This window comes from Lissotriton helveticus, chromosome 1_2 (genome assembly GCF_964261635.1).
Source record: "Lissotriton helveticus chromosome 1_2, aLisHel1.1, whole genome shotgun sequence".
Lineage (NCBI taxonomy): Eukaryota > Metazoa > Chordata > Amphibia > Caudata > Salamandridae > Lissotriton > Lissotriton helveticus.
This window is the reverse complement of record NC_136058.1, coordinates 72,778,391-72,803,255: the sequence shown is the minus strand read 5'-3', so window position 1 is coordinate 72,803,255 and position 24,865 is coordinate 72,778,391. Positions and strand designations below refer to the sequence as shown.

General features: G+C 48.8%; 1 protein-coding gene across 2 annotated transcripts in view; it reads left to right on the top strand.

Moving 5' to 3' along the window:
• Window positions 1–24,865, top strand: part of LOC144798032 (methylcrotonoyl-CoA carboxylase beta chain, mitochondrial-like) — a 438,830-nt gene that overhangs the window by 278,140 nt on the left and 135,825 nt on the right. For both annotated transcript variants that reach the window (XM_078668818.1, XM_078668816.1), the window contains exon 6: window positions 22,534–22,726. In XM_078668818.1, the coding sequence (XP_078524944.1) occupies window positions 22,534–22,726 (193 nt within the window). The remainder of the gene's footprint in view (window positions 1–22,533; window positions 22,727–24,865) is intronic.

The window sequence follows — 24,865 nt, the reverse complement described above, 5'->3', positions numbered from 1 at the left end:
TGCACGAGAGGGAATCAAGATCACACAGCCTTGGTATGGGGCACTACAACCTTCAGCACCTTCTGAGTAAAAATGATGTGGTCTTATTTTTCTTATTTTGACACATTCTGTATTTTTCATGTGCAGTTTTATGTTATGTTATTTAATTTTATAAGGTGCTCAGCTACCCAAGGGTTGCCCAAGGGTTTCCATGGCTTTGATCGAGAACTGTGCCGAAGGGTGGCGTCCCTATGACTTTGGTAAAGTTTTTTCTTGGTTGCATGTGCATGAAATCAGGTTTCCTAGATTACTGAAGGAAACGGCAGGAGTAGAAACATCCTGGATGGCAGAGTACAGGGCAGCACTGAGGAGGAAGGAAAGTCAAGGAGCCAGGCACGCACAAAACAGGACTAAGATTCTGGAGAAAGCGGTGAGAAGGATGGGACAGACAGGCAGCAGACACGCACAAACCGGGGCTGAGAGCCCAGAGAAAGCAGTTAGAAGGGACAGGCAGGCACCCAGTCTAAGAGCCCGGGAAAAGCGGTGAGAAGGAGGGACAGGCAGGCAGCAGGCATGCATAAAGCGGGGTTGCGAGTGCATGAAAAGCAATAAGGAGGGACTGGCAGGCACGTACAAATAGGGCTGAGAGCCTGGTGAGAAGAAGGTACAAGCAAACACGCTCAAACTGGGGCTGAGAGCACGGTGAAAGCATTGAGAAGGAGGGACAGGCAGGCAGTAGGCACGTGCATAACAGGCTGAGACCCCGGAGAAAGTGGCGAGAAAGAGGGGCTGGCAGGAAGCAGGCATACACACAACTGGGCTGAGAGCCCAGAAGAGTGGCCGTGATCGGAGACACCTTGCTCGGTGTGTGGCCAGGGAACGGGCATCGGCGTGGGGAGTGGGCGGACAGCGGCGTACAACGGCGTTGAGGGAGTAGCATTGCCCACGGATTGCTCAGAGTGGGCGGGCAGTGGCGTGAATTGAGGCTGCGGTCGGGGAGCCGGATTAGAGCACAGGACGCGCCAGCAGCGGAGGGCGAGCTCGCTTGCCTAGTGAAGTGGTGAGCAGCCAGCGGAATCAACCCGTGGACCCACCCAGCACATACTGGATCACACACAGGGCCCCGGCTGAATACAAGAAGACGGAGCGTGCCGCGCTTGGAGCGCGCCTGCGCATTAGAAAAAGAAAGTGAAACTAACATGAAGCTTGCGATGACGGAAGGGAAATGTGCACATCGTGCGTGTTCACAGACCTCCGTCGCCAAACGCCCTGCGCGTGCCCTGCTCTGTCCCACAAGTCGCTGACAATAGATCTCACTGGCGACAGCTCTTTCCCACTGCGTCGCCTGGCGAGGCCTAAAAACTAAAACTTAGAGGTTGTAAGATTCATGTTGCTCTGTTCATGGTGTCCCAAGTGGAAATGCTTCCTCTGTTCTTTGTATCTGAAAAATTTTGCGTAGCAGTCCCCCTGCGCATCGGTAGGCGTCATCTGTGGCTCCGTGTCCGTCGTCGACGTCGTTGGCGCTGGGATGACATCAGTACTTAGACGCCGCCCTCGCGCGCTGACGTCAGTTCATTTTTTTTTTCGCGACAGCAGTACCTTAGTAATTTTTTGACTAAACTTTTTTGACTGGGAGTCCAAGCGGGCCAGGTGCTCCGACCCCGGTGCCGTCGGCGACTTCGGTCCCGACGCCGCAGGCTCCCGCTGGATTCGGTTCCGGATCCGGGTCGCCACTGGTCGACCCCGCCGGCGTTGACCCCCAGGGTGTCGCCCCCGGTGCTGTCCCCGCACGACGCCATCCCTGATCCCTCTCTCGGTCCGGATCCGTTGTCCGGACCGGCGTCTATCTTTCTTCTTTGACCCGGCTCCATCCTTTGACCTTGAGTTTCAGGAGATGGCGGACAAAGGGGATTGGGAGGGGTCTAGAGACCCTCTGACACGTGAGTGTCCGTCCTTCCAGGACTGGACAGAGGAGCTAGGGGAGGCTAGTGGTCTTGATACCTCTCCTGACACTGGCTTTGTCTCCCTCCTACCGTGGCTGCGGAGGAGAGGGCTGCTTATAGTGTGGTGCTGACGCGGGCAGCCAAGGCCTTGGCGCTTATGCTCCCTTTCGCTACTGTGAGGTCTAACATCCGCACTGAGGTCCTTAAACCGCAGACTGGTGCTCCGGAGCCTTTACTGCCGTTTAATTAGGCTCTCATGGACATCCTGTTGGGCACCTGGTCCAGGCCCGCTACAGACCCCCCTGTAGATAGGAACATCGCCAGGCGCCACCGCCCAGCTCCGGGCGACCCTAGCTTCCTGTCGGCCCACCCTACCCCCGAGAGTCTGGTTGTCCAGGCCTCTACTTCCCAATCCGCATTCCCGACTGCTCCCCCGATCGGGAATCCAAGAGATATGAACAGTTTGGTAAGAAGCTGTTCTCGTCCCTTAGCTGCGGACTGCGGTAAGTCAACACCGCTTGCCTCTTGGGCCGTTATACCCACTTTCTGTGGGATACGGTTGCGGCCGTGCTGCCAGAGTGTCCGGAGGGGGCCCGAGCAAAACTCGCTCAAGCCCTCGCGGAGGGACGAGACGCAGCTCGGTACTCAATACGATGTGTACTGGGTACCATAGACTCGCTGGGCAGGGCAATGTCAACGACGGTGGCGGTTCGCCGCCACGCCTGGCTGAGGTCCGCCAACTTCTCAGCCGATGTCCAGAACACCCACATGGACATGCCGTTTGATGGCAGCCACCTCTTTCGGGGCAGCGTCAGCAGCAGTCTGCTTTTCGCTCCTTTTGTGGCCAAGGAAGGGGCGCCCCTTCACGTCCTACCAGCCACGGGCCGCCGTCTAACATCCAGCGCGGTGGTGGGCGCGGTAACCGCTGTGGTGGTGCCAGGGGACAATGCCGCGACCAGTCCACATCTACTCCCGCTGCATCCACCTCAAAGCCCTCCTAGTCCAAGCTTACAGGCCCATTTAACGCCAGTCTGGGGCAGGGTCTGCCATCACCTCCTTCACTGGCGTACCATCACTACGGATAGGTGGGTGCTGCAAATCGTCCGAAGGGGCTACTCCCTCCCCTTCGAGGCGACCCCTCCAGCCATGCCACCGCAGTACCACCGCAAGTCGGGGGATCACTTGCAACTTCTGCAAGAGGAACTGTTGGCCCTCTTGGCCAAGGGGGCCATCGAGCACGTTCCTGGGCCAGAAGTAGGGTGTGGTTGCTATTCCCACTACTTTCTGGTACCCAAGAAGGGCAAAGGGGGCCTACACCCTATCTTAGACCTAAGGAACTTCAACGGCTTCCTCCGGAAGGAGACGTTCAAGATGCTGACTCTGACTCAGGTCTTGGCTGCCCTGGACCCCGGAGACTGGATGGTAGCGTTGGACTTGCAGGACGCGTATTTCCACATCCCCGTCCTGCTGGCCCACCGACGTTATCTGCGGTTCACGGTAGGCCACGAGAACTTTTAGTTTACCGTGTCCCCTTCGGCCTTACCAGCGCCCCAATGGGTGTTCACGAAAGTGATGGCGGTGGTCGCAGCTCATCTGCGCAGGTTAGGGGTTTCAGTCTTCCCCTACCTCGACGACTTGTTGTTGAAGGCGGGCTCGCCCCAGACAGTCATCAGCCACCTCCAGACTACGGCGGACCTCCTGCACATGCTGGGGTTCTCCATCAATGTGCCGAAGTCGCACCTGTGTCCATCCCAGAAGCTCCTCTTCATCGGAGCGGTTCTAGACTCTGCGCAGTTTCAGGTTTATCCTCCCGAACAGCGGGTTCGGGATATTCAGGCTCTGATTCTGATCTTTCAGCCGTTATCTTGAGTCGCGGTCAGGTTGACGCTGCGGCTTCTGGGGCTGATGGCCTCCTGCATCCTTCTAGTGCATCACGCCCAGTGGCGGATGCAGGCTCTGCAGTGGGACCTGAAGTTTCAGTAGGCCCAGCATCAGGGCAACTTGTCCGACCACGTCTCGATCTCGGAGGGCACTGCAAGACAGTTGCAGTGGTGGCTCACGGACCGCAATTGGGTCAGCGGCAGGTCCCTCTCCCTACCCCAACCAGAGCATGTAGTTGTGACGGACGCGTCCCTCCAGGGCTGGGCGGGCCACATGGGAGAGGCGGAGATCAGAGGACTCTGGTCTCCGGCGGAGTCCCGGCTCCATATCAACCTTCTGGAGCTGCGGGCGATCCGGCTTGCACTGAAGGCATTCCTCCCCTCTGTCCGGGGGAGTGTAGTGCAGGTGTTCACGGACAACACCACCGCCATGTGATACTCCAACAAACAGGGCGGGTGGGGTCGTGGACCCTGTAGGGGAGTGGGGTCTGCAATCCCATGGCCACCCCAGATTTTTGCTTTTTGCTTCACTGATTTACGACTTTCCCTGGCTGTGGACCTGCTAATCAGACCCACAGCCTAGCTGTTCTCTCTCTAAATTACAACCATGTACCTTAGGTGCATTTTACCAATTGGTACTGGGCCACCTTATCAGTCCCTGTACCGCATACCTTAGGTATCCAGGGCATAGGTGCTGAAGCCAGGGGCTGAAGCATGTATTATGCCACCCCTGGCTGGCCACTCAAACAGACACAACTGGCTGCACGACAGCTTGGGCAAGGTGGTGTAAACACCCTTTGCTTTAGATATAGTATTCCTATATCTAACCCTAAAATGGACACATATATTCCTATCAGTCACTCCTATGGCAGGCCTTATCAATCCTGAAGGCAGAGTGCTTGGAATTATGTGAGATGGTGCTCTGGCATGAGCTGAGCCCGTTTGCAGCTTGCGGAACCAAGTCCAAATAGCTGTTCCATGATAACGCTATACCATATACTCTTAAGTGCATTATAATCCTCGCGGTTAAATGCTAACTTTGGTATAGCTTTATCAAAACATGTCGAGTAAGGTGTCATACGAATTGGAATACTAACCCCTCGCCAATTCTGGCGACGGGGTTAGCATTCCACCCTTCTAGAGGGACACGACATGTATGTAACTGTGAACCCCGGTTAAAGTCAGACATAGCCTCAGCTCCACAAAATGGATGCTGCCACGAGACACAAGTCTGCCCTCCTGCTGCTGGGAGTCCTTCCAGCAACGGAGGCCTGGACGAAGGGTTTCCTGTCAGGGGCGGTGCCAGCACCATCCCAGACAGGATTTTGTCTATTCCAGGTAGGCAGGGCTGAAAGGAAGGTGACTGCAAGTGGCACCCCGGTGCTCACTGTGCATAGGCCGGCTCAAACCAGTTCCTGGGGCACACCAGCCCCTGAGCTGGGGAGAGACCGGACAAAGGAGAGGGGTGTAACCACCCCACTCCTAGTCCCACCCCTAGGGCAGGACTTAGTCGCGTGCCAGCCCCTTTTCTTAGTATAAAGATAGGAGCAGGCCCCCTCGCCAAATTAGATAATTCTGAATCTTGAAACTACTTTCCACGAAAGGAACTCTTGACTCTTCTGAAGACTCTCCCTTGTGGCTAAGGAGTAGCCACCCTGCACCAGCAGGCACCATCGAAGCTCTTGCGGTTTGCTGAAGTCCATCCTCTGGATCCAGACTGCCCAGCTCGACGAGACCCGGATTCCCTGCCATCTCTGACCTCTACCTACATCATCCAGCACAGCTGAGATTCGTGGGTGCGACGAGACCCGTGGGACCGGCCATCTTCAAGACCTGCACGACGCTTCTCCAGCACGACCCCCGAGAGACCCTCGAGTAAGTGCACTGGGGTTTGAGAAGCCCTAACCCTAAGCAGCTCCAGCACCGAAGTCCAGCCCCCCCAGCATACACGAGATCTGCGTGGGGCCCTTCTGCATCCTTGCTGCTTGCCACGTTGTCCGGTCACTTGCCCGTTGGCTAGTGACCCTCTTGACGACGTACCACGACGATTTCACCGCTGGTCTGGTTGCTCCAGACTGGCCCTTGCTCCCCTCCAACAGAGGAGCACCCTGGACCCTCCTGGTCCACTCCAGACGCCATCTTGAGTCCACCGCGTGGGCTTGCCTTTGCCAAGGTTTGTTGCTCCAATCCTGGTTTCAGCAGCACCGACAGCAGACACCCTCGTGGGACAGCTCGCCCCTCCATCCTGGTCGCCGACAACGCCTCCTGGTCCGAGAGACTGCAGAGCCAAGCGTCGCCCACTCACCTGGTCGAGGTGACTTCATCCTGTGCCATCCTGGTGCCCATCTGATCACTGGTTAGTGATTAAGAACTGAGTCCCCTCTGCTTTCAGGTCATCTTCAACTCCGATCCAGGCTTGGATCCCATCGAACTTCATCACTGGTCGCCTGCCAGCAACTTCTTCTTTCAGGCTCCATAGACTGTAACGAGGATTCCCGACGTCTTTTGAACCCTATGCAGCCGCAGCCCCTGGGCTAGGTAACTCGAGCATTTCGGTGCTCCAACGTAGGTTCACTATCTAAGTGTCCAGATCCTTTTTCGTTTTCAGCCTAACTAGTCGGATTCGTCCGATAACACTAACTTTACGAAATCTAGCATCCATAGACTTCATCCCGCGTGAGAGTGCACACTCTGCACCCGATCTCCCTAGGCCTCCTGCTCCTAACCTTAGGGTTCAGTAGTGTAGTCCTAGCGATCCTGAAGCCTCTGGATCTTGTTACTTACCTGCTAGTATTTCGCATTCCACTTTTGTAGTATATGGTTTTTCGTGCCCCTCGGGCATTTGTGTAAATTGTGCAACTTAAAGTATTTTCGTAAGAGTTTTGTATTGTGCTTAGCTCCCTGACTCATAAAGAGTTCAGGGTAGAACTGTTATTAATAAATATCCTATATTTTTATAACAACTTGTGTGGTGTCCTTTCACTTGGTGTTCAAGGGGTATATGTGATGGTAAAACAGCTGGCTTAACACGCCCTCTAGAGATTAGCCTGAAGACTGCTCGTGTCCATGCTACTAGGATAGCTGGTCTGAAAGGTTGACTTACAACCAATCATCAATAAGGGTTGTTTGGTATGATACAAAGTGATCACTAGAATAGTGAGCACTATATATCAGGCCAACTTCTCACATTGGTGTGCAGCGGTTGGGATTTGAGCTTGCTGTTGTTTTACCTCTCACGTATCCTAAGAATATCAATTGAAAGATCACATAAGTACCTAGGTACATATAACTTAACTTAGAATACTCTGAGTTCTACTGAACCAGCTGTTGTAGTGCAACAAGGCTTAGCACACCTTGACTACAACTCTTAGCAAGGGATCAGTAGGTAAACCCATAGTGTAGGTAGGTGCATCACTTACACCACACTAGAAGCATGTCTACCCATGGAGAGTCTGCAGAGACTCCCCTTGTGGCTGTTGACCCTCCACAGGCACTTCCAGATATGCAGGCCTTCCAGGAGATGAGACAATTGTGTACCTCCAGGAAACTAAAACAGGGTTCTAACCCTACCACTCCTTTTCTGTTAGGTCTCTTAGAGACTTTTGATGCTAGGAAAGCTTCTAAGACAGATGGGAGCATGCCCCCCTTAGAAGGTACCCTTGGTGATCCTGACCTCCCTGAAACTGAGGAAGTAGAAGAGGAGGTGGAGGAAGAGGAAATCTCTGGGGATGAGGCAGACAATGGTCCTGAGCTAGTCAGGCTTACTAGGGCCAACTTAGACCTACATAGGGAAGGATCTGGGGGACCCCCAGTACTGACCCTAAGCAGGCCTAACTTTGGAGTTAGAAGAGATAGATCTCATTCTAGGGACTCCAACATCTCTGTGCACTCTCATGCCTCTGCTCAGAGGAGAATGATCTCTCCCCAGAGGAGACTGACTTCCCCTCGGAGAAGAGAACATGAAGCAAGGATGAAGCAGGCTAATCTGAGGATTCAGAGGGAAGAACTTGCCCTTGCCAAGGAGAATCTTGCCTTTGCTAGAGAGCAACAGTTAAGTGGGGTAGTCCCCACTGGTGGCAGCAATATCCCTAAGGATAAAGACAGGAGTTTTGACACTAGACACCTGAGTAAAATAGTGCCCCCCTTTAAACAAGGGGATGACATCCACAAGTGGATGACTGATTTGGAGAGGGCCTGCACTGTCCAGTGCATCCCCCAAAGTCAGTGGGCAGCTATTTTGTGGCTCTCCTTTGAAGGCAAAGGTAGAGATAAGCTCCTCACTACTAGAGCTGAGGATGCTAACAATTACCAAGTCTTGAAGAATACACTGATTGATGGGTTTCGCTTAACCACTGAACAGTACAGGTTGCTGTTCAGAGACACCCAGAAAATTCAGTCTCAAGATTAGACTGACTTTGTAGATTGTGCCGCTAAGGCTTTTGAAGGCTGGTTACTGGGATGTAAAGTTACTGATTACACAGGATTGTATAATCTAATTATGAGAGAACAAATCTTAAGTAATTGTCAAAATCAGTTGTTGCATCAGCACCTTATTGACTCAGATCTGACCTCTCCCCAAGAATTGGGAAAGAAGGCAGACAGATGGGTCAGGACAAGGGTCAAGCAGCAGAACCAGAACCAGGGTGGTGGCCAGAAGAAAGCAGATCCCAAGGGTAATGAGAACAAGCAAAATGACCAGAAGTCTTCAACAGGGCCCCAACAATCTAAAGAGGGTGGGTCCCAGAATTCCCAAAAGAAGAAGAATGGTCAGAGGAAACCATGGTGCCAGTACTGCAAAAGTAATACTCACTGGTTTAGTGAGTGCACCAAGAAAGGCCCAACTCCTACCACTACTGCCCCTAAGGCACCTGCACCCCCTAGTACAGTTAGTAGTGGTAGTAATCCTCCCAAGGCTATAGTGGGGTTAACCCTGGGAACTGAGGCGGGCTCTGACTTAGTCAGAACACCTACTCAGGCTGTTCTTGTTTGTACTGGGGACATGAACATGACCCCTACAATAAGTCCCAGTACTCTGGGCAAGTGCAGGCAAACGCCTTTGATTAATGGAAAAATGGCTCAGGCCTACAGGGACACTTGTGCCAGTGTCACCATGGTGACACCTAACTTTGTGGACCCTGACCAGGTAATACTGGGAGCAGACTACCTGGTGACCAATGCTAGCAATGCCACTACCTCCCATGGTATGGCACTTGTTAACTTCTCCTGGGGAGGGGTAAATGGCCTCAAAAGGGTTGTTGTTAGTTCAGACCTCCCTGTGGACTGTCTTTTGGGCAATGATTTGGAATCCTCCTTATGGTCAGATGTGGAGTATAGGACTCATGTGGAAATGTTAGGTTTGTCAGCACATGTCCTTGCTGTGACTAGGTCACAGGCCAAGAAATGCCCAGCTGAACTAGTGCTGGATCCTGGAACAATGGACCAGACACTAACCAAGAGAAAGAGCAGTAGGGGTAAGGTTGACCCTTCCCCCCTGCCTCAGGAACAGGATCAGCTCTCTCAGGAGACTGACCCCAAGACCCCAGAAGGAACTGTCCTAGAAGAACTTGAACCTGAACAGGTTGAGTTTCTTGGGACAGGGGGCCCTTCCAGGGCAGACTTGAGGCAGGCACAGTTAGACTGTTCCTCTCTTGAACCCCTCAGACAGCAGGCTGCTGCTGAGGCTGCAGGGAATGCCACAGGGGCCCATAAAGTGTACTGGGACGATGGACTCCTTTACTCTGAGGCAAGAGACCCCAAGCCTGGTGCTACCAGGAGGCTGGTCATCCCCTTGACTCTGAGAGGTTTCCTTCTCACCTTGGCCCATGAAATTCCCCTTGCAGGTCACTTAGGCCAGAATAAGACTTGGGACAGGCTTGCCCCACACTTTCACTGGCCCCATATGTCTGAAGACACTAAGAACTTTTGTCGTTCATGTATCACCTGCCAAGCCCGTGGCAAATCAGATGGCACAACAAAGGCCCCCCTTATACCACTACCTGTGGTGGGGGTTCCCTTTGAAAGAGTGGGGATTGACATTGTTGGACCAATGGACCCCCCAACAGCATCTGGGCACAGATTTATACTGGTGGTAGTGGATCATGCCACCAGGTATCCGGAAGCTATTCCCCTTAGAACCACTACAGCTCCTGTTGTGGCAAGGGCCCTGGTTGGAGTTTTCTCCAGAGTGGGGTTCCCTAAGGAGGTGATCTCTGACAGAGGTGCAAACTTTATGTCAGGATACTTGACTGCTATGTGGAAGGAATGTGGTGTCAATTACAAATTCACCACACCCTATCACCCACAATGCAATGGGCTTGTTGAGAGATTCAACAAGACCCTCAAAGGGATGATAAAAGGGTTACCAGAAAAGCTTAGGCGAAGATGGGACATCCTTTTACCCTGCCTTCTGTTTGCTTCCAGAGAGGTCCCACAGAAGGGGGTTGGTTACAGCCCTTTTGAGCTTTTGTTTGGACATCCTGTAAGAGGACCCCTATGTCTTGTGAAGGAAGGATGGGAGTTACCTCTCAAAAAGCCTAAGCTTGACATAGTGGACTATGTACTTGGTCTCCGCTCCAGGATGGCAGAGTACATGGAGAAGGCATCTAAAAACCTTGAGGCCAGCCAGGAACTTCAAAAAGCTTGGCATGACCAAAAGGCTGTCCTAACTGTATACCATGCAGGACAGAAGGTGTGGGTGTTGGAGCCAGTGGCCCCAGCAGCTCTCCAAGACAAGTGGTCTGGACCCCACATCATCATTGAACAGAAGGGAGAAGTCACCTACTTGGTTGACATGGGAACTCCCAGGAGCCCTCACAGAGTACTTCATGTGAATAGGCTCAAAGCATTTGTTGACAGGGAGGACATGGGCTTGCTCATGGCCACAGATGAGGGACAGGAGGAAGAGAGTGACCCTCTCCCAGACCTGCTCACTCAGAACCCTGATGATGGGTCAGTAGATGGTGTAGTCTTTTCTGACAGCCTCTCTGAGCCTCAGCAACAGGATTGTAGGCAGGTCCTGCAATCCTTCAGACAAATGTTTTCTCTGACCCCCAGTCAGACAAACTGGTGCACACATGAGGTGGACACTGGAGACAGTCTGCCTATAAAGAGTAAAATCTACAGGCAACCTGACCACGTCAGGGACTGCATAAAAACTGAAGTACAAAAGATGTTGGAATTGGGAGTCATTAAACCCTCAGAGAGCCCTTGGGCTAGTCCTGTAGTTCTAGTGCCTAAACCTCACACCCAGGATGGCAAGAGAGAGATGAGGTTTTGCGTAGACTACAGGGGTCTCAATGCTGTCACTAAGACAGATGCCCATCCAATACCCAGGGCAGATGAACTGATAGATAAGTTGGCTTCTGCAACTTTCTTAAGTACATTTGACCTAACAGCTGGTTATTGGCAAATCAGGTTAGCTGAGGATGCCAAGGCCAAGACAGCATTTTCTACCCCAGGAGGTCATTACCAATTTATGGTGATGCCCTTTGGTTTGAAAAATGCCCCTGCCACTTTTCAAAGGTTGGTGAACCAAGTTCTCACTGGGTTGGATGACTTTTGTGCAGCATATCTAGATGATATTGCTGTCTTTAGCTCCACCAGGGAGGATCACCTGATCCACCTGAGGAAAGTTTTAGAGGCCCTGCAAAAGGCAGGCCTCACTATCAAGGCTACTAAGTGCCAGATAGGGCAGAGTCAAGTTGTATACTTGGGCCACCTTGTAGGTGGAGGCCAAGTTCAACCTCTGGAGAGCAAGATACAGGCCATAAAGGACTGGGCTCCTCGAACCACCCAGACACAGGTCAGAGCTTTCTTGGGCCTGTCTGGTTATTACAGGAAATTTGTCAGAAATTATGGGACCATTGTGACCCCACTTAATGACCTGACAAGTAAGAAAATGCCAAAGAAAGTTCAGTGGACAGTTAGCTGTCAGAAGGCATTCGATGACCTAAAGCAGGCCATGTGCACTGCACCTATTCTCAAGAGTCCAGACTACTCCAAGCCATTCATTGTCCAAACAGATGCTTCTGAGTTGGGTGTGGGAGCTGTTCTATCTCAGCTGAATATTGATGGTCATGACCAGCCCATTTCTATTATAAGCAGAAGGCTGACCCCTAGAGAGAAACGTTGGTCAGCTATTGAGAGGGAGGCCTTTGCTGTGGTTTGGGCCCTGAAGAAGTTGAGGCCATACTTGTTTGGTACTCACTTGAAGTTCAGACCGACCATAAGCCCCTCTTATGGCTAAATCAAATGAAGGGTGAAAACCCCAAACTTCTTAGGTGGTCCATTTCCCTACAGGGGATGGACTTTACAGTGGAGCACCACCCAGGAACTGACCATGGTAATGCAGATGGTCTCTCCAGGTACTTCCACTTAGAGCAAGAAGACTCACCTGGTCAAGGTTAGTTTAATGTCCCTAAGTTTGGGGGGGGGGTTATGTAGGAGAGTGGGGTCTGCAATCCCATGGCCACCCCAGATTTTTGCTTTTTGCTTCACTGATTTACGACTTTCCCTGGCTGTGGGCCTGCTAATCAGACCCACAGCCTAGCTGTTCTCTCTCTAAATTACAACCATGTACCTTAGGTGCATTTTACCAATTGGTACTGGGCCACCTTATCAGTCCCTGTACCGCATACCTTAGGTATCCAGGGCATAGGTGTACCCAGGGCCTACCAGGGGCGGAAGCATGTATTATGCCACCCCTGGCTGGCCACCCAAACAGACACAACTGGCTGCACAACAGCTGGGGCAAGGTGGTGTAAACACCCTTTGCTTTAGATATAGTATTTCTATATCTAACCCTAAAATGGACACATATATTCCTATCAGTCACTCCTATGGCAGGCCTTATCAATCCTGAAGGCAGAGTGCTTGGAATTATGTGAGATGGTGCTCTGGCATGAGCTGAGCCCGTTTGCAGCTTGCGGAACCAAGTCCAAATAGCTGTTCCATGATAACGCTATACCATATACTCTTAAGTGCATTATAATCCTCGCGGTTAAATGCTAACTTTGGTATAGCTTTATCAAAACATGTCGAGTAAGGTGTCATACGAATTGGAATACTAACCCCTCGCCAATTCTGGCAACGGGGTTAGCATTCCACCCTTCTAGAGGGACACGACATGTATGTAACTGTGAACCCCGGTTAAAGTCAGACATAGCCTCAGCTCCACAAAATGGATGCTGCCACCGAGACACAAGTCTGCCCTCCTGCTGCTGGGAGTCCTTCCAGCAACGGAGGCCTGGACAAAGGGTTTCCTGTCAGGGGCGGTGCCAGCACCATCCCAGACAGATTTGAAAGGAAGGTGACTGCAAGTGGCACCCCGGTGCTCACTGTGCATAGGCCGGCTCAAACCAGTTCCTGGGGCACACCAGCCCCTGAGCTGGGGAGAGACCGGACAAAGGAGAGGGGTGTAACCACCCCCCTCCTAGTCCCACCCCTAGGGCAGGTCTTAGTCGCGTGCCAGCCCCTTTTCTTAGTATAAAGATAGGAGCAGGCCCCCTCCCCAAATTAGATAATTCTGAATCTTGAAACTACTTTCCACGAAAGGAACTCTTGACTCTTCTGAAGACTCTCCCTTGTGGCTAAGGAGTAGCCACCCTGCACCAGCAGGCACCATCGAAGCTCTTGCGGTTTGCTGAAGTCCATCCTCTGGATCCAGACTGCCCAGCTCGACGAGACCCAGATTCCCTGCCATCTCTGACCTTTACCTACATCATCCAGCACAGCTGAGATTCGTGGGTGCGACGAGACCCGTGGGACCGGCCATCTTCAAGACCTGCACAACGCTTCTCCAGCACGACCCCCGAGAGACCCTCGAGTAAGTGCACTGGGGTTTGAGAAGCCCTAACCCTAAGCAGCTCCAGCACCGAAGTCCAGCCCCCCCAGCATCCACGAGATCTGCGTGGGGCCCTTCTGCTTCCTTGCTGCTTGCCACGTTGTCCGGTCACTTGCCCGTTGGCTAGTGACCCTCTTGACGACGTACCACGACGATTTCACCGCTGGTCTGGTTGCTCCAGACTGGCCCTTGCTCCCCTCCAACAGAGGAGCACCCTGGACCCTCCTGGTCCACTCCAGACGCCATCTTGAGTCCACCGCGTGGGCTTGCCTTTGCCAAGGTTTGTTGCTCCAATCCTGGTTTCAGCAGCACCGACAGCAGACACCCTCGTGGGACAGCTCGCCCCTCCATCCTGGTCGCCGACAACGCCTCCTGGTCCGAGAGACTGCAGAGCCAAGCGTCGCCCACTCACCTGGTCGAGGTGACTTCATCCTGTGCCATCCTGGTGCCCATCTGATCACTGGTTAGTGATTAAGAACTGAGTCCCCTCTGCTTTCAGGTCATCTTCAACTCCGATCCAGGCTTGGATCCCATTGAACTTCATCACTGGTCGCCTGCCAGCAACTTCTTCTTTCAGGCTCCATAGACTGTAACGAGGATTCCCGACGTCTTTTGAACCCTATGAAGCAGCAGCCCCTGGGCAAGGTAACTCGAGCATTTCGGTGCTCCAACGTAGGTTCACTATCTAAGTGTCCAGATCCTTTTTCGTTTTCAGCCTAACTAGTCGGATTCGTCCGATAACACTAACTTTACGAAATCTAGCATCCATAGACTTCTTCCCGCATCCCGTGTGAGAGTGCACACTCTGCACCCGATCTCCCTAGGCCTCCTGCTCCTAACCTTAGGGTTCAGTAGTGTAGTCCTAGCGATCCTGAAGCCTCTGGATCTTGTTACTTACCTGCTAGTATTTCGCATTCCACTTTTGTAGTATATGGTTTTTCGTGCCCCTCGGGCATTTGTGTAAATTGTGCAACTTAAAGTATTTTCGTATGAGTTTTGTATTGTGCTTAGCTCCCTGACTCATAAAGAGTTCAGGGTAGAACTGTTATTAATAAATATCCTATATTTTTATAACAACTTGTGTGGTGTCCTTTCACTTGGTGTTCAAGGGGTATATGTGATGGTAAAACAGCTGGCTTAACACGCCCTCTAGAGATTAGCCTGAAGACTGCTCGTGTCCATGCTACTAGGATAGCTGGTCTGAAAGGTTGACTTGCAACCAATCATCAATAAGGGTTGTTTGGTATGATACAAAGTGATCACTAGAATAGTGAGCACTATATATCAGGCCAACTTCTCACAGACCCTAAGCCAGGAGGCTCTACGCCTCTTGCAGTGGCTGGAACATCAGGGCGTGTCCCTGGTGGTTCAACACCTGGCAGGTTCCCTGAACGCCAGGGCGGACAAACTCAGCCGTCGGTTCATGATGGATCACGAATGGCGTCTGAACTCGGACGTGGCGCCCGGTCTCTTTCAGCAGTGGGGAGAGCCTTGGTTAGATCTATTTGCCACAGAAGAGAACGTGCAATGTCATCAGTTCTGCGCGTTGGAATTTTCAAGGCGGCACTCCCTCGGCTGCGCTTTTCGTCGCAAGTGAATGGGAGGTCTGTTGTACGCCTTTCCGCCTATACCACTTTTGCCCCGAGGGCTGAAGAAGATCAGGCGCAACCGGGCCCAAGTCATCCTTGTGGCTCAGGACTGGGCACGAAGATACTGGTATCCCAAGCTACTCAGCATGTCAGTGGATCCCCCGTTTCGTCTGCCTCTTCAGGAGGTCCTTCTGTCGCAGCAGCAGGGGACGGTCCTCCACCCGAACCTGTCCAGCCTCCACCTCCATGCGTGGAGATTGAGCGGCGACAGTTGAGGCCATTTGACTTGCCTCCTGAAGTCTGTGATGTTATTCTGGCAGCCAGGCGTCCCTCCACAAAATCGGTATACGCCTGCCGGTGGAACAAATTTGTGGCATGGTGCACAGCAAAGGCTGTGGATCCACTCTCTGTCCCTCTTTCTGAGGTTCTCCTCTTTATACTTTCTGTTGCCCAGCAGGGCTCAGCTCTGGGCACTAGAAAGGGCTACCTCTCTGCCATTTCCGCGTTCTTAAATCTACCTGATCAGCCCTCTTTGTTCAAGTCCCCAGTTGTAAATGGGTTCTTGAAGGGCATCACTCATATGTTTCCTCCTGTTCCTTTCGTGATGCCTCAGTGGGACTTGAACCTTGTGCTGACTTATCTGATGTGCGCTCCCTTCGCGCCACTTCATAACTGTCCTCTTCGTCTTCTTACCCTTAAGACTGCGTTCCTGGTTGCCATCACCTCTGCCAGTAGAGTGCTTGAGCTCCAGGCCCTTTCTTCTAAACCTCCTTTCCTTTCTGTCCATCCGGACAAAGTTGTGTTGCGGACGCGACCCTCTTTCCTGCCCAAGGTAGTCACAGCCTTTCACATCTGGCAGTCCATCACCTTGCCCACCTTCTTTCCGCCTACGCATCCCTCGAAAGAGAAAGAGAGGCTCCACCGTCTGGACCCGACGTGCGCTCTCACTCTATCTGGATCGCACACGCCAGTTCCGGGTGAATGATCAACTCTTTGTTGGTTACGTGGGTGCTAAGAAGGGTCGGGCGGTGCACAAACAAACCATCTCTCGGTGGGTCATCTTGTGCATCAAGATTTGCTACTCTTTGGCGAGGAAGGAGCCTCCTGTTGGGCTGAGGGCCCATTCTACTCGGGCTTAGGCGGCTACCACTGCCCTGGGTCGTGGAGTCCCCTTGCAGGACATCTGTCGGGCAGCTACGTGGGCCTCTCTGCACACGTTCGCAAGACACTACTGCCTGGACAGCCAAGTCCGGAGAGATGGCTTTTTTGGCCGTTCCATTCTCCAGGACATTCTGGTGTGATCATTGGTTCGCAGACCCACCTCCGGGGTTGGTATTGCTGGGGTATCTATTCTAAGGTAAGGAATCTAATACTAACCTGTTTCTTTCAGATGCACAAGTTACTTACCTTCGGTAACGATATATCTGTAAGAAACAGTAGTTAGTATTAGATTCCTTACCGCCCCACCCATCCTCCCCGTTCTGCGAACCGATATCAAGGGTTAAGGTCATCCCCTTTCAGGGCCCTAGTTTTATGGCACCAGTGTTGGTTTTTATCATGGCTCTGCGTTTTCTGGTGCGGAAAAGAAGTGTGGCTCAATGGTTAGAGCAGCAGACCCCGATGCAGAGGTCTAGCCCGGGACCAGGGTTCAATTCCCCGCCTCGGCGGGTCTTGGGCTAAAAAATTCCACAGACCTGATAATTCTGGCCTCGGTGCCTATTCCAGTCATGGAGTCCGACTCTGCAACTCTGGGCAATAGCTTGCTTAATCTCCACAACGGCCCCCACAACGCTAAGGATACCTGGCCTCCACCTTGGGGGTGCCCAGGAGTGGACACCTCACAGGGAAAGCCAGGATTAGTTCCACAGCGGTATTCGTACAAGCGCCTTGAGACCCTTGCGGGTGAGTAGTGCGCTATACAAGTATCAATTTACATTTTACATTTACATTTACATTTGTATAAGAACTGATGTCCGTGTGTGAGGGTGGCGTCTAAGTACTCCGACGTCGCCAACGACTCCGACGACAGACGCGGAGCCGCAGACGACGCCTACCGACGCGCAGGGGTACTGCTACGCAAAATGTTCCTGTTCCAGTCTGACGCCTGGGGATATTCTAAGGTAAGGAATCTAATACTAACTACTGTTTCTTACAGATATATCGTTACCGAAGGTAAGTAACTTGTGCTTTTAGGAGTTAAGGAAAATTACCCCTTTTATTGCTCCATAGGGTTTGGTATTGGTGATTTTCAGAACATTTCCTAATGCTTTGTATTATGCCAGCATTCTCCACCCACTTGCGACTCTTATATTTGTCCCATAATATACAATATGTCCATGATGTATTGGATTGCGTCCTATGAGACATTAATTAAGTTAATTCCTGAGACTATTACACGAAGGTGCCCTGGTGGCAGCGCATTCTATGCAATAGGGCACACTTTCCCTTTGTGCGCCCCCTGCACCTTTCTTAAGGTGAGCCGGGCACAAACAGGGAAACTGTGCCCTATACATAATAGGGCCCCTGATCATCTTCTCACCGTGCACTGTCTGCCTCTGGTTCAATTTCCTTAGTTCAAGGTGCTTTGTGTAGCCCAGTAGGCTTTGCACAAAGTTGTTTTGCAGTTCCTTTAGGGCATCCTGAAAGAATGTCTTCCTACACTTTCGCTCAATTCACAATTCTTCTTGTTTTCAAAGAAAGCAGAGTATTTCAGTGTCTCTTCTTAGTAACATACGCCTGCTACGCCTGCTTTGTTGTGTACTGCTGTGTAATAACCTATTTCCCTGGTAATTCACCTTTTCTGTTGTTCGCCGTGATGTTGTTCCTTACAAAAAGACTTTGGGTAATCCAAACCTTTCAGAGAGGCCATTCTGAACAACTAACTTCTGTCTGGTGCGATATACTATGTCACTCACCTCCTTAGTTGCTCTGGGATTTCATTGGCAACATGAGTGCGAACCTGGACTACTACATATTCCAAACTCAACTGATTCACACCAATAATTCGCAAGGGTACCAGAATGGAGAAACCACCCCAATTATTGCAGATGCACCCTTCTCCCCAAGAACACATCCCTGACACTCATTATCATGCAGTGCCTTAACAGAATGTATTGTGAATATTTCTACTATTATTTGTCATTCTATATAAGTAAAGAACAGGTCTTTGAGCTGCATTTATCTGGGGGCTGAGCTTATTTTGCAAATACTTAAATGACTAGATCCGTTTTTGATCTAGGTATTCGTGTGTCCTTAGAATTGAACACTTTCAAAAGCATTAGTAGAGTCTCATCCAAAAACATTTATATACCTCAACCAGAATACTACTATCTCTGTATGCCCTGCTTCTTTGTCTCTGTGTAACGGTCTTTTTGTTGAAACTACAGGTCTTGTGATTTGTCGAGACTGTTTCCCCCATAATATATTCTGTTTTCACCTGTTTGTTGCTGTTATCCTATTTTGCGTATTGTGTGGTTTGTAGGAATCTCATACACATTGTCTCAAATCCTAAAACATTTCTCTGAAATTACATTACATTACATACAGATACAGGTAAAATAATGTTTGTGTTCTTGTGATAACAGTTGTGTCAAAAATGATGTTGGTTCTTCTGTTGGCAACTCGATAGCGCTTGCACAATTTAGATGGCACTCTTTGTTTGCTCAATATGTTTTATCAAATAATGAAGTTCCCTTATTACTCGAATCCTACTAGCTGCATCTTTCTAGACAGAGTGTGGTGTGACTTCATCATAAGAAAAAGCCTTCAAGGTATCCTGTAGAGCACATTTACTGATAAAGAACTCATTAAATAGGCAACATTCTAGAAGTTGTTGTCTTTAAACTATTCTAAAAAGCCACATCCTCAAAAATGTCATGTCAGTTTGATCTTCAGTCTTGATTGCTTGGGTTCTCTTGACGTAGTTAGTTGAATGTGCATTGGCTTAATATCTGCTTCCTCAATACTGTTATCTTTTTAACATTTAGTCTTTATTTGTAAATGTCTAAGGCTGGGTTGTAGAATAACAGGTTTAAATGGCATTGGGGAGAAATACAGCCTTGCAGGCATGTCTAACTTGTTGAATAATTATGTTAGAATGCCTGTTTAAGATATTTTTCTTTAAAATGCACACTATATTGTTGGCAGCTAAAGCTTGTTGGCTGGGCCAGTCATTAAATTGTTTTTGTTACAAAGATGAATGGGAGCTGAATTCTAAGTGTGGCCCCTGGACAGTGCTTTTATAGCTGGGTAGAGTTCAGGTATGGCAGAATGTGCCTCTTGAATGAAAGCACAAGGGTTCTCATCTCAGTTAATCTTTACCAGGCCAGAGGTAAACATCCTCGCTTGAGAAAGAACAGATTTAAAACAAGGAAGGTATTTGATGGAAAAGCCCTAAGGGTATCATTTCAGATTATTTTTTCCCTGTGAGGTGACGCTAATGAGTAAAAATAGATTAGATACCCATCTGTAGAAACAATGCACTGTAGTGAAAAGAAAAGGCTCGCATTTTCCCTTCTTGGAATATGCATGTGAGTGCTCATACCTTTAAGAGATTGTTGAGCTTCTTGGTGTGCTCACCTGTGATGGAAGTAATAGTATAAATATGAGCAACAGGCAGATGTAATTAACACAGCCTAACCCTGGCAGAGGTGATAATTTGAGCTGGAGTTGTGGGGGAGGTGTGGGGGGTGCAGATTGCAGAGAATGTTGGCCTCTGCCCTGACTCAGCCCCACCCTTATGACTGGGTAAGTCCCAGCTGGACCTTGCACAACCTGAGACTGAGCGGAGCCAGTCGAGGCATTCATGTATAGCTGTGACAAAGCGGAAGGAGGACCTGTGGTGTAAGCCAGTAGTGATCTCCTGCATCATGCTAGTGGTGGTGTGAGGGCCCTTGTAAAGACTTGGCTATGGGCTGGGAGGGCAGAAGAACAGGACAGATGCTGTGAGAATCTTAGCAGGGGTTTAGACGCCCCTCCTCTAACCCCCCCCCCCCACACACACACACACACACACACACTGGCATGCACAGCTGCTCGGAGGTTCGCAGGTGCTTATCTAGATGCTACCACACTGCAAGCAGTTCTATTAGTTCATTTCATTTTTTAGTTGAACATTAGCCAGTTCCTGTATTTCTCACTATATCTTTTACCTTCTTCAGCTAATTGCCACTTGTCCAAGAGCAAACTGGAACAATTAGTGCCATTTTCCATTTATATCCAAAGAACTAAATGAACTCAGTAAATCAAATGTAGAGCAGATATAACAATAATAAATATAATTCTGAATGGAGACTCTAAAGAAGTACTTTGTTGTTTTACGTTGTCTCTTAAGTGCGTGAAGCTGGAATGTTTTGTCGACTCCTTTCTTCCCATCAACTGCGATGTGCATCATGGTTATGCTGTCCCGTCCATTCCTTTTAACATTTTTTACAGCAACACTTTCACTCTTACACCGATGATGTCCAGATGTATCTTTGGGTAGCTGGGCCACTGGAGAACTTTGAGATGACAAATACAAGGCTTCTTAAAATCCCTGACTGATTGACTGACTTTTAGTGGGCTCAGATTTAATAATTCTGAGACAGAGGTTATGCTCTTGGGGAAAACATCTGCACACATCTCCTGTGCTTTGTTTCCCAATCACAACATATTTGGATGTCCCTTAACATTTGCAATGCAGATTAAAAGCTTGGCACCATTTTGTAATCTTAGTGGATGCCTTGTTAGACTATTGTAATGCCTAATATGGTCGTATTCGGGAATGCAGCAGTGTGTCTGATATCCATGCATTCGCTGCTTGTGAAAGCCTTGTTCAATTTCAAGATCCTGACTATGGCTTACATGTACATTGAGCAGAGTCAAATAACCACAAACTATGTGCCAGAACAATCCCTATGATAGGTCGACCTCAAGCTTCGTACTGTTCCCCTTACCAAGTACAAATCTTAGAGTGACAGGATGTTTTCCATAATTTGACCCAAACTGTGGCTCAAACTTCAATTTCATACCAGCAAGGAGCAATGTCTTGACTTTTCCTAAAGCAGTAAAAGCATGAGTGTCCGGTAAATTTATTCTTCATGATAAGTGATTGCTCTTTGTGGCACCAAGATACAGTTTCGTAATTTCTTGTGTGCAGTGTAAGTAAATAAATAAGTTAAAATGTGAATTAAATCTTGGATTACTTACAAAATCTTGCCCAGTGGGTTTTTAGCGAAGCATCAGTGTGCTGTGAGACATACTTAGGGAGCTTGTACTGAGCAGCGGCAATTCACTCATGATTTTCACTCATGATTTTCTTTCTTCAATGAAAAACTTATGGCCGACTTTGAAGCTATTGAACCAGGTTCGAGTCGGCCTGAGGCTCAAGCATCCTGTGATCTGGGCAAATCACTCAATCTCACTGTGTCTAAAAGTGAATGTGTTCATCTGTAATGTAACTGGTGCTTATGTAAAGTGCTCTGATACCTTCAGGTAGAGTTCACACTATATAAAACTGCAAAAAAACAGCATAATGTCACCTGAAAGACCTTGAGGTAGAGTGACATCTCAGGGATTGGTTGGAGATGAAGTTGATAAAATGTGTAACTGTGAAGCAAATCATTTAGTTTTAAAGGTTTAGAGGAGGCAGACGGTAGTGAGGGTTCTGCACAGAAGATTTGTAAGATGTACCACAACCTCTCTAACTGCCTTCTCTTCTAAAGTATTACATTTGCAGATAGTAGCAAGGGATAATTTTCCAGCTACGAAGCTTTGAACACACTCAGAAAGATAAGAGGTAGGATACACTTGAGCAATCAAAAGAGGAGATATAACCTTAGAACGAAAAGGGATATGGAACTTCAGGTTCTCTTTTTCTTAGGACAGTGAGAGAGCTGCACATCTAGAATATATCTAGATTTGTTTGGTCTGTGTGAGAAGAACTTTCTGCTTGCAAGCTAAATTCTAAAACCAGCAAAACCAAGTTATCAAGTACTATGAAGAGGTTCGTTATTCTGTTTTTGTCCTGGTCCGTAAAAAGAGACCCATACAACTTTGCTTTGAGCAGAGTTGAAAGTCTTGTATATTAAAGCACAACGGCATACCTAGCATAGTTAGGGAAGGGCTACAATGGTTTGTTTGGAAACCTACGTTACTGCAACTCAAGGTTTCAGAAGTCTGAAGGCTTTCTCTGTTCCCTTCTATCACTTTTATTTAACATGAGAGAAACAGTTTAATTATTCTTGTATTAAAGTTCCATTTTGTGTTTACTGAAAGAGAGGCTTGAATTCTAGTAATTGAATTTTTTTTCTTCTTTTCTTTAGAGTGAGTGGCTGTGTTGATCACTTTATGGCCTCTGAAAAGGAAGCATACAGTTGCCTTCGAAACATTATTTCAACCTTAAATATTGAAGCACCTCCTGAAGAAACGTGGGACTACGACGATCCGCTTTATGATGCACAAGAACTGTTAGGGCTTGCACCACGGAACTTTAATTATACTTTAAACATTAAGCTGGTAAGTACTAATGTTGCGTTTTGTTGCTTTTTATCCCTCAAATAATATACATGAAGTCTGTTATTTGCATTCTCTGAATATGTGTTTAGCAAGTTGTATTTGGCCAAATAGTAAAGCAGATTTAAATTACGCCTAGGTGGCTGGCATACTACATTAAAACCGATTAAGCCTTTGTGGATTAACATATTATTTAATAATGGATACCACATAAAGTAGCATGTTTGGTTACATCACCCAAAGACCTAACACAAATGTGTTCATAATCTTAGATTTAAGTGGTCCACCACTGTTTGGTTCTTTGTTCAGTTTTGATGAGTAAGTGAATGGATTGTGTAAGTTTGTGATAAGACGTAGCCCCTAATATGATTTGTTTGTCCAGCCACAGCCCTTCATGCCTTATCTAAGGTGACAGATAAAAATACACTTGTACCAGTTACACTGAAATTACAGTGACTGATCAATTCTATTGTATCCTATGCATATTATTTTCTAATGCCTTAGAAAGCATCTACATAAACAATAATTTGGCGTTGAAAAATTAACCTCTTTCTTCACATTGGGTCTAATTTGGTCAGCTTTACTCCACGAAGCATCATTGCGCCTATGGTAGACTACACTGATGACTAGCTTGATCTTAATGCGTTTTATTTGATGTATCTAGTTATTTGTTTTCAAAGCCAAATCACAGTGTTAGTAACATTGATATAAAGGCACCAATGACTTAACCATCATCGGCAAATAACTAACAGCATTACTAAAACTGTAAAATGAAAATTAATCGTAACAGAAATCCCTTCTTTAATAAGCGTGGTTTTATAATATTTTAAAAATCTGTGTAAACTATAACTTTTTTTATTTTTCGGCATTAATGATTTGAATAATTTTTTTTTCTTTCCTTTTCAGGTCTGTATTTTGACAGCACAGCTGTCAAAGAGACCTAATGTTAACAATATACCTAAGGTGCACTTTGGGTCTGTCCCTTTTTACCATTAGCTTTCTTCAACCATCCTCTTGAAGCCGTTGGTTTGAGACATTGTCAATCACGTCTTGGTTCGGCCCAATGGATCATTCATCTTTCACCTAGTGTTAATTGGGTGTGCCCGCCAGCTCCAACTCAAGTGCTTGCGTTGAGCTTGACCTTTATGATGGATAACTTCACAACTGTCTCTCCCTTTTGTGACTTGCTCTAATGTGCTAACACTGCCTATGTTGGCACATAAAAACTAGAGCTTGCTCCCGTGCAAGTCCTAGTTAAGGCTTATAGCAAAGAGCCTTCTGTGATCCATTGTGAAAGGCCAGCCCAACCTGCTTCATGCTTCTGCATGGTCTTAAGAAGCTTTTCCCACTGCTGTCAGCTCAAGTTAAATCTGAAATCGTACGCAGCATTATTCTAAGCAGGCTAGATAACTGTAACCAGCTGTTACTCGGAGCACCAGGCTATCTTATCAACAGACTGTATTGAGTCCAAGCATCGGCTGCCAAATTAGCATTAAACAGACCTCGTAGATCATCTGCAACTGATGCAATAAAAGGAACTACACTGACTTCCTCTGAAACAGAGGATAGCCTTTAAGTCTATGTGTATCATCTTCAAGGCCCTTCAGGGCATGTGCCCTGTACCCTTACAACGGAGCCTAAAGATATCTACTCCAAGGAGATGCCTCCTTTCAGTGTCAACAAACCTCCTATGTATAACTCGATGCCGTAAGACCAGACCAGCAAAAGACACACAATTGATGGACGGAATGCGGAACAAACCAAAACATCCACCCACAGTCAAGAGATCTGGGTTAAATCCATCATTCTTTTGCTCACCATGCCACCCCAGTTTAGACCTGGCCATATGCAAATCAGTCTTGACCCTCATGGGAACAGTCCTGCCCGAACTGCCAAGCCAGGTCCTCCCTGGACCGGAAACAGACATTCTAGGACCGGTTTTGGGGTTTCACCCCTCTTCAGCCAGGATAGCTTGATTCTAGTGCCACAGTGAGCCCAGGACCCACATCTGGGCATACCTGGCACACTTAGGGCGAGAAGGCAAAAGACACACAATTGATGGGCGGCATGCAGAACAAATCAAAACATTCACCCCCAGTCAAGAGATCTGGGTTAAATCCACAATTCTTTTGCTCACAATGC